General features: G+C 35.0%; 1 protein-coding gene across 5 annotated transcripts in view; it reads right to left on the minus strand.

The window, feature by feature from the left end:
* Positions 1 to 2,233: 2,233 nt before the first annotated feature.
* Positions 2,234 to 17,840, minus strand: part of FBXW7 (F-box and WD repeat domain containing 7) — a gene marked incomplete at its 3' end in the record, with an annotated part of 179,642 nt that continues 164,035 nt past the window's right edge. For all 5 annotated transcript variants that reach the window (XM_080675321.1, XM_080675319.1, XM_080675320.1 and 2 more), the window contains 8 exons: positions 17,642 to 17,776; positions 12,186 to 12,309; positions 11,346 to 11,482; positions 10,304 to 10,417; positions 8,897 to 9,078; positions 7,018 to 7,243; positions 5,242 to 5,452; positions 2,234 to 4,172 (listed from right to left, as the gene is read on the minus strand). In XM_080675321.1, the coding sequence (XP_080531447.1) occupies positions 3,904 to 4,172; positions 5,242 to 5,452; positions 7,018 to 7,243; positions 8,897 to 9,078; positions 10,304 to 10,417; positions 11,346 to 11,482; positions 12,186 to 12,309; positions 17,642 to 17,776 (1,398 nt within the window). The remainder of the gene's footprint in view (positions 4,173 to 5,241; positions 5,453 to 7,017; positions 7,244 to 8,896; positions 9,079 to 10,303; positions 10,418 to 11,345; positions 11,483 to 12,185; positions 12,310 to 17,641; positions 17,777 to 17,840) is intronic.

Raw genomic sequence — 17,840 nt, forward strand, 5'->3', positions numbered from 1 at the left:
TGTTGCAAATTAATGAGATAGCTGTGGTTATTGAATCTCAGTAAGTGTCCAAGTGTCAAAATTAAAACACTTCCAATGAGATTGGGGGGGGAGAGATAGAGAGGGAGAAAGGGGGGCGGGGGAGAGAGAGAGAGAGAGAGAGAGACTCCCTTTACTCAATTCAACAAGTATACACTGAGCACTTGCTTCGGGCTTTTATGCATTACCTTTGTGACCCAATTTTAGCTTTAGTTTCAGGCAATGTCTGATGTTTGGGAACTAGTGACATCTAAATGTGGAGACAGCTTATCTTCTGATATGAAGATTTAAAAATTCAGTTATAGAAGGTGGTGAATATCTTCATTAAGGAGGTCACAAAGCAGAGTCCCCTTTCTTAGTATAATGATAATAATTTCTTTAGAATGAGGTTAACATTTTCTCTTTTGGAAACAATAATAAAGAATATTCATTTCTGAATAAAAAAATGAACACCTAAGTATGTACAAAATTGCCATTAGGTGCTCCATACCAGTCTACCTCACAAGGTTTTGATAAGAGTCAAATTAGACATTTATGTGACTTTACTCTAAAAAAATGTAAATCGCTACATATAGAAATGCTATTTTTATTACATTCCTGGATGAGTCATGAACACGTTCAATTGTTCCCAGATATAGAAGTTACAATCATCTGGGTCAATTTTCCTAAAGTTCTAATAGTAGCTACCATTTATTGAACTATAAGTATCATATTCATGCTATATACTTTGGAACATTTCATTTAATCCCTACAGTAACCTTAGAAGGGGGTACTCTTTACATTCTAGATGATGAAATGTGAGGTCAAAAAAAGTCTGATGAAGGTCCCGTTACTAGAAAGTAGTATTAGAACTGAGATTTGAATTCAGGCCTATTTGTCTGCAAGCCTGTGAATTCATTGTCTTCTATAATGTAGATGATGTTTTTCTTCGATTATGTTAATGAAGAGTCATTGAGTCATTGTTTACCCTCGAGTGGGCAGGGCTGCTGGCCCCTGCACTTCACGGCCTCAGAATTTTTGCTGTGTTCACACAGTTCTTCCGTCTTTCCCTGTAACTTGTCATTCCTCCCTGATATCCTAGTGCTTGTAATGTGCTGTGATCTAATAAACCAAATCACCATCCGCACTGGAAAGGTATCGAAGGCAGTGGCTCTCGAAGTTGTGCCCATAACTCACCTGGTGAGCTAGTCTACATGCAGAGACGTGGGTCCCATTCCTAGATGTTGTGACTTAGTAGTTTTGTGAAAGTGAGGCCCTATGAGTAAAGAACACATGCTTTGTGAGAAATTTATTCATTAAGAAGCATCCATTTTGTAGATTTTATCTATGGCTTGGATAGCTGAGATTACTGGAGATTTTATATTTATATATGCACACGTATAGCCACATATATGCATATACGCAGAAGAGAGAACCTGCTATTTAAGAGTCTACATCATTTGAATAACTGACTTCATTTTTTTAATTTATATTAGATGTACCACATAAAATGGTGGCAGAAGATCCTGAAAGTACCACAACCTTGCTTTGGTCAAAATTCTAGATGTTTCTTCTTAAAGTCCACTAGTTATCTGACTTCCAACAAGTCGCCTAACCAGTCTGAGCTGCAGTTGCACCCTCATCGTTACAATGAAGACAATAGTACAGCAGGTCCTCGTATAACGTCACTTTGTTCAAGGTTGTTTTGTTTTAATGTTGACAGATGCCGTAGGAACTTGTTTATATCAATTAACCTGCAGTAAAAGTGGTTTCCTTGTATGTCATTTTGCTTCAAGTTGCAGACCCTATGGACATTGTTAAGTGAGGACTTACTGTACCTACTTCGCAGTGTGGTGGGAGCCCCACAGATCATGCATAGAAAGTTACTGGTGCTTGTAATGTGCTGTGACCACGTTTGCAAGATGTGGTCAAATTCTTAAAATGAAATTTCAGTTATAGCGGTCACAAGTTTTGTGATTTTTGCCGCTTAGTTATACATCCCAAGGTAACACAGAGACGAACCCAATGGAGCATCCTTTGGAGTGTAAGGAGAGGAAGAAAACCTACACTCACAGCACATCACTCTTACTTTAGTATCACATGGGCCGGAAGCACTGATTTCTAAGTCACACTAGGGAACACAAAGAAACCAAGACTTTGCTCTTTTAATGATTAGAGACAAACCCTAAATATTTATAATGAAGTATTATGACCCCAGGGGAAGAAACAGGCATACTAACATGAAAAAACACATTTTATTGCACTTAAGTTATAAGAAAATAAAATTTCTAAGTGAATCAAACCATAGACACAATCCCTTTAAAGGTTGTTTTCCTCCATCATGTCAGGTTGTTACATAACTAAAATTAACCAACTTGAATCTGATTGTTTTAAATCAGACTATAAATAAAACAAACAAAAAAAATAAACAGGAGGAGGAAAAAAAAGATCGCCTAGGATACAGTGTTAAACCACTTTCACAGTTCAGCTTGAGTTGTGGCTCTTGGAGAATGAGGCAAACCATTTGACTTTTTCATTCATCTCGTTCGTTTGCATGTGACGCCTTTACTACAAAAACGGAATCGTTTCTGCTTTGTCAGTTCCTCAGAGCAATAAAACTGTAACAGTTGTTTCCCCAAATACTGTAAAACACTAAGACTGACCAGCAACTTTATTTTACTTTTGTGTTTTATATATTTTTAAAATATCTTGTCAGTTTTATTATGTACGTTCATCCATTCACCACAGCCCTCAAAAAGAAAAGTTTCTCCACAGAACAGGCAGCAACAGCTCTGTTCCAAGGAATGTGTTTTAATTTTTGCCCAGATAAAAGAAAATAAGCTTTGCACACACTCTCAATTCTTTACTTGCAGGCAAACTTCACTCTTTATTATCTGAAACTCTCCCATTCTCAGCCTCTTAGAGGCACAGATGGTTCAAGTTTCAGTGGCAAAAAAGTCTTTTTTTTTTTTTCTGTAACCAAACTAGAGCAAATTTGGAATTCAGTCTGGGACTAAAACGTCACAGCAGAAAAAAAATAAAAAAAAATAATTTGCTTTTTTCTTTCTTTCATTTAGCAGCATAAATAAGTTTGGCCACTGGGAGTACAGTACAGGGGTGGGACAACAATCCCATATTTGAAGACCTACTTCTAGCACCAGCATCAAGAATTAAATCCATCTCTCAGGACTCACAGAACCCAGGACAACTTGCCACCTTTGAGCAACATATGCACTGAAGAGTGTATGTGGAAGCGACAGTGAATAGATTAACAGAGGCTAATACTGTGATTGATTGACATTGGCAATGGTTGGCAAAAAAAAAAAAAAAAAAAAAAAAAAAAAAAGCTTTTCATGATAGCTGTACAAAAACAATTCACAGTAATATATATTTTTTTAGCTTTTCCTCTCCAGAAAAATGACTTTTGTTGCAGATGCTCTCTGATTAGAAAGTCAACCATACTTATTCCGATGTTATTGCAGCTCCTTTCTAAGGTCTCAGTGGTAAGAGAACAGACGCGCAGAACCTGTGACGATGTTTCAGTATTAACACTGCCCGGTGACCACTGGAGAAGAAAATAAAGAAAATAATTGCACCTGGTTTGATTTAGAAAGTCTCATTTTGCAAAGCTGCCCTCAGTCAAAAGTGAAGCCTTTGTATGTGATGAGACAGCCGACGCCTCTCTTGTCAGTTACGGTTTGTCATCTCTTCCTCTTTCCTTCTTAGTCTGTAGGTCTTTTCATTCTGTTGCCCCAAGCCAACATCCTGCACCACTGAGAACAGGGATTTTTTTTCCTTTTCTTTTCTTTTTTTTTCCTTTTCCTTTTTTTTTTTTTTCTTTTTGCAGGGGGGAAGGGCAGGGAGTATATCGTCTACACATTTGGACAAATTCATCTTTTCTGCTCTTCACTTCATGTCCACATCAAAGTCCAGCACCAGCAGCTTGGTTTCTTCAGTTCCATTCCGACTCCCAACAGCACACACCAGCTTTGTGTTCGAGGCTCTGATCCGCCACACAACTCCCCCACTCCCCCCACTCTCCAATGTGACTAGGTTTCGAATAAATTCACCCGTTTTCAAGTCCCACAGTTTTACAGTCCCATCGTCTGAGCTGGTAATTACAAAGTTCTTGTTGAACTGTAAACAGGTCACAGCACTCTGATGCTTGTTGGGACCTAGGCAAAACCAAAGGGATTTAATTACTGGTCAGAACTCATGGCTACAAGTTAGTTACCTTGTAATTTTGTAGGCTTCTACATTAGAACATACAATACACAGAATATTTGCAATGCTGCATATTTAGAAACTATGCTCTGAGTATTTTAGGATCAGCAGGGATGTAAGAAAATCTGATAGATGTTTGTAACTGAAACGTTAACTTTCAAGAGTTCTGTCTTCCAAGAAGTTTGGTTAGCTACCAGCACACATTTGCTTTCTGGCTGCAGAAATGAGAACTCTTCTTAGTGATGGTGGAGATAGCCCAGCATCATGGACTCTGTGAGGGATATGAGCGTAAGAGATCTACTGCTCTGAACTGGCCAGTCAAGGGCAAAGGCTGAATGGACACTATTCCAAAACTCTGAGAAAGAGATAAAACCAATGAGTAAAAAGCTGCAATATGGCCGGCCCACCAGATGGCCTCACTGAAAACAAACAAACACACACATTCTAAGGGCTGTGACCAATATGAAGAAGTTAGTCATGATGTAAGATTACACGGTTGTGCCTCATTTAATAACGGTGGCTTTCACATTTTTCTTTCTCTAGTTGAGTGGGCACTATCATTCCTTCCCATTCTGGTTAAGCAGATGGTTAAGGGTGTAAGATGAGACCAAAGCAACTTTCTATCAGATTAGAGAGCTCCCTACCCCCAGCAAGACAGTTCTTTAATTTAAAATTGGACTACAAGTTCAAAATGAAATGATCACTCAAATAATAAAATGAACATGCTGCTTCTGTGACACCACCAAGGTAGGGTAGAGTTGACTGTGCATGCAGGAGGTGGTTAAATAATTTTATATCAAAACCACAATTTACATCTTCTATTTAACACACAATTTAACACACTTTCTCAAGGTAGCCTTGTGTTGTCAAGAGTGGAAATGCTCATAAGCTTATCCAAAATAAGCATTTTCATTTTGTATGAGGTTAACTCTTTTTGTGACACGAAAGCTCCATATTTCTCTTTTGACTAATAATCTAATTTTTAACAAACACAGCTAAAAGGGGGTAGCCAATACTTACCCTGCAATGTTTGTAAACACTGTCCCGTTTTGATATCCCAGATTTTAACTGTAGAGTCTGCATTCCCAGAGACAAGAATGTTGTCTTTGAGCTCCATTCCACTTGTTAACGACTGGTGTCCTGTTAACGTGTGGATGCAATTCCCTGTCTCCACATCCCACACTCGGATTGATGTGTCAAGAGATCCACTCACCACATGGATGCCATCAAACTACAACAAACACAGTGTATTAGACTAGATGTGTGGATATTCTTGATATTATTTATTGAACTTAATCTTAATGGGGGAGGGGATTAGGGTAAGGAGAACAAGTAATGCCAAGAACAAATGAGGTACTAGGATAAACTGCATGTAATCAAGCAACTCTACAGTGCACCTTCTCAGAAGCTTCCATCCGAAAGATGCAGAAATAATTAAAAAGAAAACACAACACCTAAAATGAACACATTACTTCCAGATCATCTGGCTACATACAGTAGCCACATACTATGGACAATTTAACAAGGACTACCATTCAAGTTTTATTTCCCTATAGGAAGTTGAAAGTACTGATACAGCTTGTGATAAAGGGTGTGCCTATCAACACCTATGGCATGAAAAGGGCTAGAGATAACTTTCATGATGTTTGAAAGATAGTTCCACTAAAAATTGTATGTAAAATAAAAAATTTCATTTACAATAACCTAAATGCTAATTAGAAAATGTGCCAATAGATAGTTAAATCTGGAATTAGAAGAGGTGGCACGTTTATAATAAAAGTAAGCTACACAGCACTTTTCCTGCTTCCCAGTTATACCCAAAGTCACTAAGTATCTACTAATTCCCAGATCTATAACAATGTTCCTACCTCTTTTCTAAACCTCATGGTTTATTTAAACAAGACTATTATATTCATTAAGGTTCTGAGTATATCACAAAACATAAAAACAGTTGAGCCAATTCCCCCTCCTCCAAATTAATAACCTTTTCTAAGCTAACAAACATCTTTAGTATGTGTTGATATCTTGTGGCATGGTCAGTATTCTATCAATTAAGAAACAAATACCCCAAAAGCAGGTCTGTCAGCACTGGGACTATGTACTAATTTGCTGATCACTAATGGGCAATAACTGTTAAATGAACTATATAAGTAATTGAAAATATTCTTGAATGGAAATGCTGTCTTTCAGAAAATAAAATAAGACCCATTTTCTAAACTTGCTATTAATTTATTCATCTCAAAATATGGCAATCTATCCAAGGACATCAGGTTCAAATGTACACAAAAAAACTAGTCATATTTATTTCTTTATGACTGAGAATCAGCCCCGCGAGAGTAGAGTTTATGCAGGAAGGCTCCACTTTTCCTCTGAATGGGGATGGAATCACAATTACATGGTCCATCAACCTTCAGCTATCAAGGAAAAGGGGCAGCTTTTGGCCAAATTAATCCTCTGCTAAGGAGTTTATTAAAATCTGGGTTATTCTCCTATGAGACTATCTACCCATTAATTAATATAGCAAAAAGCTTAGGGCTCCAAAATCCCAGGTTCCAAGACAAATATTTATATTTTGGAGGGGAAATAGATCACGAAAAACTAAAACAAATCATATAAATAATTTCAAGATTTATGTTTTCTTCATGCTAATTTTAAAGTATATGTAAACAACAGGTAATCTGATCAGTCTTTTTTGGATTGCATTTGATCAACAATTTGACAGTGGTTATCTGAGTAAAACTATCTTGTGATTCACCAGTAGAGCATCTAAGGGGTAGGAGAGATAAGATCTCTTACCTGTAATGAATAGACTCTATTAGTATGCCCCTGCAACGTGTGTAGACAGGTCTCAGTCTCTGGATCCCACACCTTCACCATAAAATCATATGCTCCACTAACAACCCTCCTGCCATCATATTGAACACAGCGAACCGCTGCTACGTGACCCATCAATACATGTAAACACTGGCCTGTCTCAATATCCCAAACCCTAAGAGTGGCATCTCGAGAACCGCTAACAACTCTGTAGGAAGAAAAACAGAAAAAAAAAAGTATTACAATTTTTAATAATATGAAAAAGCATTATATATAAAGTCAGTGATTATTAAACCTTTTCTTTCTTTTGTTAAGTATTTTTAAAAAACTCCTATGTAAAAACCCTGATAGATAAACATACGAAAGTTGAGTTACTCTGATTGGGATGGGAAGTTGAGGAGCCTAGACTTGGCTGGTTTGGTTCCCCACCTGTGAGAGATCGAGCAGCTCCTTGGGGTTCTGTGGGACAGTCTGAAAATTACTGTATTGTATTTTTAAAGGTATGTGCTTTACATCCTACATACTGGCAAAATGAACCAGTTTTAGACATGTCCTCAAAGGCTGCATATGCTTATAAGTATTCAACAGCTATATAGGCATTATAATATACAGATTTTAGAAGACACATATGTTGAGGCAACATAAATTCCTTCAAAATTTGGCCCAACATTATTGAAGTTACACTCTTCTGAAGACCAGAGTGATACAAACACTGCAACCATCTCTGGATTACAAAGGAGAGCTGAAAACACAAGGCATCTTTATATCATTCCTAAGAGAGAAAGAAAGGCCGTATTTCCACATTTGGAAGAGTAGAAAGTGGAATCATTGAGAGATTTAAGTCAGAACTAATAAAAACTGAAAGGCAAGGTCTCTTCATAACAATTCCCCAAATTTTAATAGTCGAGTATACTGTTCAAAGTAGACTCAAATTACAATGGAAAATATACTTTTTCTTCACATATTACCAATCTAGTGTGAAATGTGCTCAATGCTATGGTTCTTAATAAAGAAGATGCTGTGGGCAGAGTTAAAGGTAAAGACTGGAATAGAGTCACTAAAAGGACCCTTCATAAAGACCTGTTCTGACAAATGGAGTAGAAATCACATTTGTTTAACAGGGGTGTGTGTGGGGGTGTGTGTGGGGGGTTACCATGAAGACATGCCAATAGAAGACAGAAAGGACTTTAAATAGGAGGGCTTTGTAGGAGGAGGTAACAAACAGCAAAGGCACTGAGGGAAAAAAAGGAAGCAGTCTGATTTGATGAAACAATTTTGAAAATTGAATTGAGGATTATGTCCTTGATTTGGTAGACAACAGAGGACCAGGTCTGAAAACTGTGTCAATAGTTCAGGTGATAGGTAATGAGAGAATAAATTAAAAACCGCAGGCCTCAGCTTTTGCCTAGATATAGGGAATATGATGGAGTGAGGGTAGGGTAGGTACATAATTAAAAAGACTTGGAGTCTTGAAACCTGAATAGCTGAATCTGTCCCACTAGCAGAAATATAAGAGAAAAAAGAAAAAGAAACAATGATTTTTTAAAGATGATAAGTCATCAAAGATATAGAGAAATACAGATGTTATTCAAGAGTAGAGTTTCAAGGAGGAAGCCAACAACACTAATAAATGAAAAAGGAAATGTAAAGATAACCCTCCAATTGTAAGCCAATACACTACTGCTTTGTTAGTATAGAAACATCCGAAATCTAATCATTGAAGTCTAATTTAAGAGCACATTATTGCTATCTCTTTATTAGACACAGTTTAAGTATTATATAACTTGAACTCTACACAAAAGGCTCCAAATTCACAAGTGACAGAAGAGGAATTCCCAACCACAATGAGCGTTTCTCTCACCTTTTTTCATGGAGATGCATACAACGTACAGTGGAAGTATGCCCATATAAGGTGTGTATACATTCTCCAGTCTCGGCATTCCACACTTTGAGAGTTCGATCTGTGGATCCACTAATGATGATATTGTCTCTCATCTGTGATGACCACACTCCACCTGTGTGTCCCACTAATGTCCTCAGACACTGGAAAAACACTTAAGATGATTACTTTTGGGTAGAAAGAAAAATGATTTAAATAACATTTCAGTAGCTCATTAAAATTTGGAGTAAAGTTATATTAACTCAATTGGATTATTTGGCATATCAGAAAATAATTTCTCACATCAGTATAACATGACCCCATTGCTATTGCTTTTTTTTTTATTCAGTAGCACTACATATTATACACGTACACACAACTGAGGAACAAGTACATAGAAAGTAAACAGTTATCATTAGAGCATAAAAGCTCCAGCCTGGCCTCTTTGATGAAATAATACTAAAATTGCAACTTGGTTTTGTTCATGGGAATGGATTCAATGAAAGAATGCCGATGGTGTTGGGTGTGGCTACATACCACATTCCATCTCAATCTGCCACAAGGCAGTAGTTAAGAGCCAGGTAAGGTACTTCTAGACAAGTAAAGACAGACATTAAAGCCCTGAAGTCAATCCAAAACTAACATTAAACTATGGAAATATGAAGCTACTTTTAAAAATTTTAACATCTAACTTGGAATATTTAGAAGACTCTTGCCCAAGAAACAACATGTGATAAAACATTTTAAAAGACAGATTTTTGTCCCTACACTTTCTTCCATTATTTTTAGGTGGTCAGTTCATAAAAATATTCTCCATTGGACAGATAAATATAAGTCCTCACTGGAGAACCATTAAAATATAATATTGTTTAAGGGTAACCGATTGCTTGGACTGCTTTTTTCTTCAAATTCCTATTTAATACCTGGTCTGCTTACCTTCCATCTCACAGGGTTTAAGATAAGTCTAAATTAACATGATTTATGTATAACTGCTAAACTGTAAGTAGGTTATCAACAAAGCAGTTGAACAAGGAAAAACAAATATCCCTCAATCATAGTTTTGAAAAAGATTAAAAAGGAAGAAGATATAATTTAGACAGTTAAAAAGGTGGGAAAAATTAAGACAAGAAAACGATAAAGCACATCTCTAAAATCTTAATAGGTATATCACAGAGACAAGCTATTTAAATAAAGAAGACACTAACAACATTCCTACCATGAGAAACATCATCTTCACACCAAGGGAGAAGCTAAATTAGAAGTTCTGATATTTACTATTGAAATAAGCTAGAGACAAAAATGAGTTCTAGTTTTCCTTTCACTGGCTGATCTTTGCAAAGATATACACAAAACAGTGACTTTGTGATGTGCAGAGAGAAGTAAACTTACTTTGCCAGTGACTGCTGACCAAACTTTTAAAGTGTTGTCATCAGAACCACTAACTATTCGGTTACCACAAAACTGTAAGCATGTAATCACATGATCATCATGTCCTTTCAGCACCTAGGAGGTAGACGTACGAGTTAGAAATGTTACCAAATTATGTCTTTTAAAATACTGGTGAAAAGAAAAAATGAAGCCATAAATAGGAACAGTAATCTGTAGTCTATTTCTAGAATTAAAGTTTACATGAAATATGAAGCATCATCAACCCTCATTGATGAATCAAGTATTAAACATTTTATTGTTTCCATATCCTATTATTTATACTTGAGACATCAACTGTTATAATTTTACCAGGTCAAGATCTCATAAAGATGGTTCAAACACAAATGTATTTTATAGTCATCTATTTTATTTGTTCAAACCAAAAGAATATGTATCTAAGTTTTACAATTTGACACACAAAAACAAAAGCACCTATTAACTAGGAAGACAAGAACAATAATCAACTTTTTAACTTAAAACAAAAAAAGCCCATCATAATGTATGCAAAAGGACTAGAACAGTATCTCCCCAAATTGCTTTTTTCCAGTTATAAAACTATGTCTAAGAATTTTAAGCATTTTTGCTATTCTTTATATACTTGAAATGTTATAAGATAAAAAGTCAGAATAGTTAAATTTAAAAAATAAAACACACAAAAGCCACCAAACCAAAACATGGGCACTCCTCAAAAATCATATTCAGACTATATGGTCAGAGAGGGAGCAAATTCTTAGGGAGGATGTATATGACACAAAATTCAACAGGATATTCAGAAAATTTTTCATTTACATAAGAACCAAATACCAATCAACTCACCTTTTATTCAAGACAATGAGTTGTCAGACTAGAGAGATTCACAATAGAAGGATATTGTCAGTTATGCTTACAGTTATTTTAAAATACATTGTTTTCTTTGTTTCTGGAAATAGGTGTCAAGTTATAAAACACAGTAGGTACTAACACTGATTAATGGATTCTGTTACACTGGCATGAGTTCAGTTACCTTAGGAGATTTGAGTTCTCCTCGCCTCCAGTTAGTATCAATTCTATGCTGCCTGATGTACGCGCTTTTCCATGGACTGTGTATGAAACCTGGTTTTATTACTTTTCTTCTCTTGATGTGCAATGGTTCATCAATACCTAGTTTTAAAGAGTTAAAGAGTATCATTGCCTTCACCAATAATAAATATTACAAATTTTATAATGTACCTCATTCTCCCCTATGCTGAAAACCACCAAAATGCAGGCATTGTCTAATTTCTAACACTGTTTTACAAAACAAAATAATGTAAAGTTTATCTTTTGTATGGTGCTCTTCTATATCAACAATTTCAATTCTTTATCAAAATGATTCTATGAAATGTTGGTGAGGAAGTACAGGAATTGGAACCTTTACGCAATGCTTGTGGGAATATAAAATGGTGTTGCTGCTATGGAAAATAGCATGGTGGTTCCTCAAAAACACTAAACATAAGAGGTGCCCAAAAAATATTTGTGGAGGAACAAAGAAAATATGGAATATTTGAGTATTTAATTGCTAATATATCTTTGGATTTCCTTTAAGTCATCTTCATCTTGCCTTTTTCATACACTTGCTATGAGTTATAGTGCTCTTTAAAGGGATTAGCTGCAAGATTTGACTCACTTGAACATATGGAATAACCTGTGGATTTTATGTAAGTAGGTGGATGCAGATGAACACTCATTTTTGATTCCCTGACAGGCTGCCAAAAATTCTTTTTCCATTTACCCACCACTTTATTCTACTTGCACATAAAACTTACGCTTTTCAGAATCACTTTGCTTTTTCAGAATTCGGACATTTTCCCTATGGAAACCTTACCCTCTTCTTTGCATTTCTCTCTCCAGAGAAGGTTGTCTTCAGCCAAAATTCTCCAGTAGCGACATGTCTGAGCCGCTTGTAGCAGGTCTTTGGGTTCCAGGAATGAAAGCACATAAAGTGCCAGCTATGGAAAGAAAAAGCACAGTATACCCATATTTTTACATATATAAAAATAATATGTATTCTCTATGGGGAAAGCACTTATAGATAAATGTAATGCAACTCTACATTCTATTTTCTAACTTCATAAATTTCTAATTTATGAACTTCACTCCATTAACTCCTCACCTCTTCAAAAAATAATTATTAAACCTCTAGCCTCTGCTCTTGCCTTTGCTGAGTCTCTCAACTCAATTTTATCTACCACCTACCTATTTTATTAGTTATTTAAATGTTGTCTTCTCTCTTTCCCTAGTACAATGTAAATTCATCCAAGACAGGATATAAGGTAAGAAATAAGATTTCTTTATATTCTGCATGATATGATTTGAGATCACTTCTGATAGATATAGTTAATAGTTCTTTATCACATCAAAGTGTTTATTAGCACAATGATGAACTTTTCACACATTTCCACTCTTTACTATAAGTGACAAAAGGGGACAATTACCAAACTTCTCCATAGACATACAAAAGTAATTGGATGCTAATTACTTGACATTGCTTAAGGGGATTTTCTTGGTGGGCCAGCTCTTTCTTTCTTTTTTTTTTTTTTTTAATATATTTTATTGATATTTTACAGAGAGGAAGAGAGAGGGATAGAGAGCTAGAAACATCGATGTGAGAGAAACATCGATCAGCTGCCTCCTGCACACCTCCCACTGGGGATGTGCCCGCAACCAAGGTACATGCCCTTGACCGGAATCGAACCCGGGACCCTTCAGTCCGCAGGCCAACGCTCTATCCACTGAGCCAAACCGGTTTCGGCATGGGCCAGCTCTTTCTTGATTTAAAAATTTTATTTCCGATATTTGCAAATCATCAATTTCTTTTTCATTGTGTAAAGTCATTTAAAATAAATAAAGGAAATGGAAAAAGAAAAAAAAGGAGGGTGGGATGAAAGCTTCTGAGTATGCTTATTCAATTAGCCACACAAATCACACAGAAACTAAATTATGATAGGACAAAAATGATCTAAACAGAGCAATAAAAAAATAAACAGAGCAATAAAATTTAGTTTTCATATAAATTAAATTACAAGGATTAAAACAAACTATCATTTAAAGGGCCAAAGGCCACATAAGGGAGTAAAAGTACAATCTGAATTATTTTTTAATGCTAGATAAAAATTACATGATATAAATTAAGCTTTCCCAATGAATTTGTATGTATGGAGTTCATCATTAATCACAAATTTATTGAGTACATTCTATATAGAGAATACTTCAACTAGTCAGTATTTAATTTACTACTAATATTGACTAATGACAGTAGAAAACTTTGTGGAATAATTATTTTTGGTCTGTCAGAAAAGATATTCCAGTACCATAAACAGAAACAGAATCATTTAAAATAAGGCATAACTATATTCAACAATGTATGTACAGCTCAACAATGTAGTTTTTTAATGAAAACTTAATAAGCCACTTAATTTTGAAATTATCAATCAAAGCTTAGGCAACTTTGCTTAGAGTCAGCATAACAGTAATGTGATACCACATTATTAATTTTCCATGTATTACTGATATTTAACATAGAAATTATTAGGAACAAAATTATATTTGTGTAAAAGATACAGAAGATTTTTAGAATGGTCATATGAAAAAAGGTCTATTCTTTGCTTTAGTTTTCTAGCTGAGTAGAAATCAAATAATTTAATGAAATATTCCATTTTAAAGGCTAGGAAACAAATCCAGAGCAGCTCAGATTTCAAAGGTATATCCCAGAGATTTTCAATGGGTGTGCTATGGCAGGCACCTGGTGTGCCACAAGAATTTTTAAAACATGCAATACCTGACTAGTTAGGGGCACTGACCTCTTTTCCCTTACATTGTCAAATAAAAAAATGATAACAGCTAATACAACAATAGCGATCTGGTTTGAATGAATCAAAATTATGCCTATTTTTTTGTCAGATCAGCAAAAAATACCTTTTTTTTTTTTTTTTTTTTTTTTTTTTTGGTGTGCTGCAAAATTTTAGTAAGTAGTTTATGTGTGCCATGAGATGAAAAAGGTTGAAAATCGCTGGTATATCCCAAAGTCAACGGGTAAAAGTTCCTTCATTACTAGTGACTAACAGGTCATCTAGGCCTATGTGTGCATGCATTACAGATAAATGTAAAGAAACATTCATGTGCTAAAGAAAGTTGAAGTGCTAACTCCATAGGTAAGGGGCACACTTTAAAATAGCAAAGGAACTCAACCATGAATTTCAATGTAGTAAATGTTTGTCTATTTACATCTAGCCAGTTCCATGAAAACATCTAGGTATTACAGAAAATGCACACAGCAAAATGGGAAAATATGCATGAAAAAGTCAGAAGCAGAAAAAATATAAATTAGAAAAGAAGGTTTAAGTTAGGGAAAAAGTAGAACACAAATATGCTGGCAACATATTTTATATGGTCTTTAAATTAAACTGTCAAGCAAAAAGAGAACAGCAATTACTTACACAATTCTTAGTGTAGGTTATGGGGAAGTATACCATTTCCTCAAAGCAAGCAAATATTTGTCATGTGAGGTTCCTTATAGGGGACAGAGAACGGGCATGCTAATGCAGTTTTCTATCTGTTTGTCTTAAAGGTAAAATCTAGATTAGTTATTCTTCCTAAGGACCACTTCCACCAGATAGATGCTATTAAATTGATAGTCTGATTCAGGTAATTACCTTCTCCTTGCTCAAATTTTTAATTTCAATGAGAGCTGCTTTTTTTGTTTTTCTGTATAAACTGTATAAAAGATCACCATATTATACTTAAAGGTAGCTAATACCTTTCCAGAATTGCTATATTTCAGTGGATTAAATTAGTGAAAGAATAAAGAATAAAGAAAATAGTGGCTGATCCTATGTTAAGAATTTAGGTTTGTTCTAAATCATCTACTATATCACCATACTTTTCTTAGTATTTATTTACAAAATAAGGATAATGCTGTTTATCATAAGCCTCTCGAGTGAGACTAGTGGGATTTTGGCAAGGTTTTTGAGATTAATAAGCAAATGTTGGTAAAGAACTTTGAGATCTGTTTAAATAAATTATAATTATTATATGTCCATTTCCTGACATGAAGGGAATGTTTTAAATAATGATTGTAGTTAGTCTCTGATAAAATAATATTCATTTCCTTAAGGACATATACCATTACTAGAGGCCCAGTGCACCAATTCGTGCACAGGTAGGGTCTGGCTGGCCCGCCCCCATCAGGCCAGGCCGGCTGGGTGGAGGGGCCACGGGCAGTTGGCCGGCCAGCCCATCCCCTGGTCGAACTCCTGGTCCAGGGGACAATTTGTATATTAGGCTTTTATTATATAGGATTTCTCCACATACAACATAAAGCATTTTTCAAAATAGAAAAAATTTTTCTAGTAGTTGGGAAAAAAAGGGGGGAAACATAGATGCTATTCTAAGTCTGGGCTCACTCTTATTCTCCAACCTAGCCTCGCTTCTTTTTCCTCAGGCAATCTTGAAAAGAACACTTAATCCAAAAAAAGTTTTATTTGTGCTTAATTCTTAGACTCTTAAAAATACATTCTTATTCTTATTTAAAAATCACAGTTTTGTGTGTTAAGAAGTAGAAATACAAATAAAGATAAAACAAAAACTCACCATTTTCAGAGATAAGGGGACAAACTAGACCAAGAGCAAGTCTATTTTTCAACAAAAAATACTAACTTCTAAAATAAAATAAAAATCAAGGGAACTATGATGTGTATATCAAAGGTGAATAAATTCATTTTCAGTCAAATACTTATAAAAAAGCATTTCCTATAATTAATATCCTTCTAAAGGTAAAAAGAGCTTATATCACTTTCATAAGCCAAATCTATTCAAAGGATTCTGTTTTAGAATGAACCAGCAAGAATAAAAGTTTTTTTTTTCTGGGAGAATGTCATTTTTTTAAAAAATAACTCCAAAGAACATTTCAGGAATGAGGTGTTTTTCCCACTTTGCTTTTTCCTGAAATTATGCTTAGCTCTGTACATTAAATACAATGAAATTATTTCATTCATATATAATATGAAATTATTATTGAGACTATCTTAAATGCCTTTGAGATATTTTCAGAATGGTTATCTAGAAAAAAAAAAAAAAAAAAAAAAAACCAGACTGCTTCTCTTCAAACTTAAAGTTTAAGGATCATTTGCAACGGTATATTAGCCTTCTTAATTGACATGTCAGTGGGACACACATACTTTGTGAAAATATGATGACAAAAATGAAACTATGTAGCCTATAACATCAATAAAAACTACTATATATATATGTGTTTTATATATATATATATGCATGCCCAATTAAACTATGCCTCATCTATACAGTCAAGGATGCCCATATGATCATAATCAATCTACGATTAAAAAATAGTGTCAGCTTACATAAAGTCAAAAACTGATGGGCATACAAAATTCCAAAAGAGCCCAGATGATCTGTCTCACTGGTTGAGTGTTGACCCATGAACCAAGAGGTCACAGGTTCAATTCCCAGTCAGAGCACATGCCCATGTTGTGGGCTTGATTCCCAGTAGGGGACATGCAGGAGGCAATCAATGAATGTTTCTCCCTTCTCTCTCATCAGTGTTTCTCTCTATCCTTCTCCCTTCCTATCTCTCTAAAAAAATTTTTTTTAATTCCAAAAGAAACGCTATAAGAATGCAACTGGCATGGGAATCTATAATTGTGTGTGTGTGTGTGTGTGTGTGTGTGTGTGTGTGTGTGTGAGAGAGAGAGAGAGAGAGAGAGAGAGAGAGAGAGAGAGATGGGGGAGAAAAGTGGGATGATTAGTAGAAAAAGACATACATGTGAAATTCCATATATTTCAATATAATTACACAATGTAAGTAACAGAAAATCACAATTCAATAGAATCATAAAACTATCACTTTCAAAGGGACTTAGGATAAACAAACAACCAAAGAAAAAATATTGTTGTTTTAATAAAATCGGTATTTTAAAAAAATCTACTTCTATAATGAACATACCAAGAAAACTAAAAAATTGGGTTTCAAATAACCTGAGAAAAAATCTTGGTAAAGAAACAATCAAATTAATGAAATTCAATAGCTTATTCCCATAAATGACTTATTCCAGTGGTAGAAAGAAGCCACTCAGTCCATAAGTATACATTAATATAAAAATTATATTATTAATTCATGGCAGGTTCTCATTTACAGCCCTCTTTAGTGCTAATTAACACTGTTAAACTGTCAATACTGGATATCAAAGGATGATAATGTTTAAAGGTGGTAACTGTTACATTCTCAAATAGCACAAAAGGAAGAATATAAGCGATCACTCTTACCTCTTTAGGGAGCAACGAGATGAAGTCTCGTTGAAACTGGGGTTCTATCACTTGCATCATATGTTTTACTTGGGTTGGTTCACAACTATCAATGAGTTCATCTAAAGCAAGCAATTTCTCTGGTCCACTCCAGCTCTACCAAAGAGGAATTAGAAAATTTTATTATTTTCATACATCTCAAATTAAAGAAAAATCCTCA

This window comes from Plecotus auritus (genome assembly GCF_963455305.1).
Source record: "Plecotus auritus genome assembly, chromosome: 6".
Taxonomy (NCBI): Eukaryota; Metazoa; Chordata; class Mammalia; order Chiroptera; family Vespertilionidae; genus Plecotus; species Plecotus auritus.